The sequence below is a fragment of the Morus notabilis genome, unplaced genomic scaffold (assembly GCF_000414095.1).
Source record: "Morus notabilis unplaced genomic scaffold, ASM41409v2 Scaffold2199, whole genome shotgun sequence".
NCBI lineage: Eukaryota > Viridiplantae > Streptophyta > Magnoliopsida > Rosales > Moraceae > Morus > Morus notabilis.
The window spans coordinates 6,004-8,336 of NW_010365178.1; the positions used below are offsets into that span (position 1 = coordinate 6,004).

Consider the following 2,333-nt stretch of genomic DNA (forward strand, 5'->3'; position numbering starts at 1 on the left):
TCGCCCCCAAGTCACACAAAGCTTTTCTGATATATTGATCTCCAATGGAGCACGGTATGGTGAAGCTACCAGGATCCTTCAACTTGGGTGGCAGCCGATTCTTCAAGATTGCACTGCATTCTTCGGTTAGTGCCACCGTCTCGAATTCACCTAGCCTTCATTTCTTTGAGAGGATATCCTTCATGAACTTAACGTAACTCGGCATTTGCTCCAATGCCTCGACGAGTGGAATGTTGATATGGAGTTGTTTCAGCACGTCAAGGAATCTCCTGAATTGCTTATCTTGTTTTTGATTCTGAAATCTCTGTGGAAATGGGGGTGGAGGTCTCTCTGGTGTGTTTTGCTTCAGCTTTACTGTAGCATCCTGGTCGACCACATCCTGTTCTGATTCAGCTGGTGGTTGCTGGACTTCCTGGGTTTGGATCGAAGAGTGCTCTGTTGCTGCAGTCTATTGAGTTGGTTGTTCAATTTCTCTACCATTCCGAAGTGTGATAGCTTTGCAATGCTCCTTGCACTGTTCCTTACCATCTCTTCTTGGGTTTTCCGTATCGCTCAGAAGCGATCCTTGGGGTCTATTACTGAGAACATTAGCCAACTGCCCCACTTGATTTTCCAAGGTCCTCAACGATGCAGCTTGACTCTGGAGGAGAGCTGCTTGACCCTGAATGAGTGAGTCATTCCTTGCCATGTACTCTTTAAGTAATGCCTCCATAGGGGTTGATGACGCTTGATGTGGCTGCCTCTGATTTAATTGCTCTTGAGGTGGCTGTCTTTGATGTTGATGTTGATGAAATCCTAGGGGATATGCTGGTTTGCTAGGCCCTGGCATCGAACTAGCTTCTTGATTCGACCAAGAAAAATTCAGATGCTGCTTCCACCCCTGGTTATATGAGTTGGAATAAGGGTTGTTATTCTGGTTAAAGTTGTTCACATAGCAAACCGACTCGGGGTTGGATGGGCAATTTTCAAATGAGTGTTTAGCTCCACAGTAGACACAAGTTAATGCAACTGGGGTTGCTGCATTAGCTGGAGCAGCCACATTTAGAGACTTCAAAATATTGGAAAGAGAAGAAACTTGAGCAGTCAACGCAGTCACCGCATCTACTTCATGAATTCCTGCCACTCGTCTCCCTGCAGAAACTCTTTCGGTGGGCCACTGGTAATTGTTGTTAGACATTCTTTCCAAAATTTCATAAGCCTTGTTGTATGACTTCACAAGTAAGGCTCCATTTGCTGATGCGTCCACCATGGCTCTAGTCGAAGCATTGAGCCCATTGTAGAAGGTTTCCATTTGAATCCAATAGGGGAGCCCGTGGTATGGACACTTCCTCAATAATTCCTTAAAGCGTTCCCATGATTCACATAGAGCTTCCCCTTCCAACTGCTGAAATGATGTGATATCATTCCTAAGTTTGGCATTTTTGTTCGGAGGGAAATATTTCACCAGAAATTTCTCAGCCAAATCATTCCAATTAGCTACCGAATCTGGTGGCAGAGAATTCAGCCATGCTCTAGCTCGGTCCCTTAGAGAATAAGGAAATAACTTGAGACGAAGAGCCTCTTCTGTCACACCTGGGGCCTTAAATGCTTCACATACTTCAATGAAAAGCCGAAGGTGCATGTGTGGATCATCGGTTATCATCACACTAAACTGCCCCACAGTTTGGAGCATTTGGAACATGACTGGCTTCAACTCGAACTTAGTTGCCTGGATTTCTGGCCTCACAATGCCTGGATGCAAACCATCGAGCATGGGGATGGCATAATCCCTGATGGCCCTGTCCCTATCCTCTGCTATTACTACCACTTGATTACCTTGATTATTCCCACCTACTCCGTCAACCATTTCTTCAATTCCAGCTAACCCCTGTTGTTCCCTTCTTCTGGCTCTAAAGGTTCTTTCAATCTCCGGGTCCAAGGGAATCAAATCTGCATCCCTTGGTCTATTCATGCAAGAAGGTTACACCTGCTTTAGCACAACAGGAGCAACTGAGATTAACAGAAGCAATATTGGATTTAAATGAACAAAAACTGATTTCTATAATAACTTTCTATTAACGCCAAGTCCCCGGCAACGGCGCCAAAAACTTGTCCGCCAAAAACTCTATGCATAAAATGACTCCACGCAAGCGCACGCAATCGAACAAGTAATATAGTAATGAGTAAAGTATCGTCTCCACAGGGACTGAGTTAATGAGGAATTCTTTTACAAAACCAGTTTTATCAATATGATTGAGAATAGTTTGAATGCCAAATTGATATTAATTAAGTGAAAAGAATGTATAAGACCAAAGACTGTAATTTAAATGCAGACAAGAGGTAAAAGTCAACAA

The 2,333-nt window shown here is 43.8% G+C and overlaps 1 protein-coding gene and 1 non-coding gene across 2 annotated transcripts; one reads left to right on the forward strand and one right to left on the reverse strand.

Moving 5' to 3' along the window:
- Window positions 1-448: 448 nt before the first annotated feature.
- LOC112093437 lies at window positions 449-1,951 on the reverse strand. The gene has a single exon (XM_024171843.1). It carries the CDS (start codon window positions 1,949-1,951, stop codon window positions 449-451), a length of 1,503 nt encoding a protein of 500 aa, XP_024027611.1.
- LOC112093438 lies at window positions 1,308-1,414 on the forward strand. The gene has a single exon (XR_002903050.1). It is a non-coding gene; the product is annotated as a small nucleolar RNA R71 (small nucleolar RNA).
- Window positions 1,952-2,333: the final 382 nt, after the last annotated feature.

Bases quoted from the DNA above. Each gene is read 5' to 3' on its own strand.
- LOC112093437 (XM_024171843.1), bottom strand. From the start codon at position 1,951: ATGAATAGACCAAGGGATGCAGATTTGATTCCCTTGGACCCGGAGATT.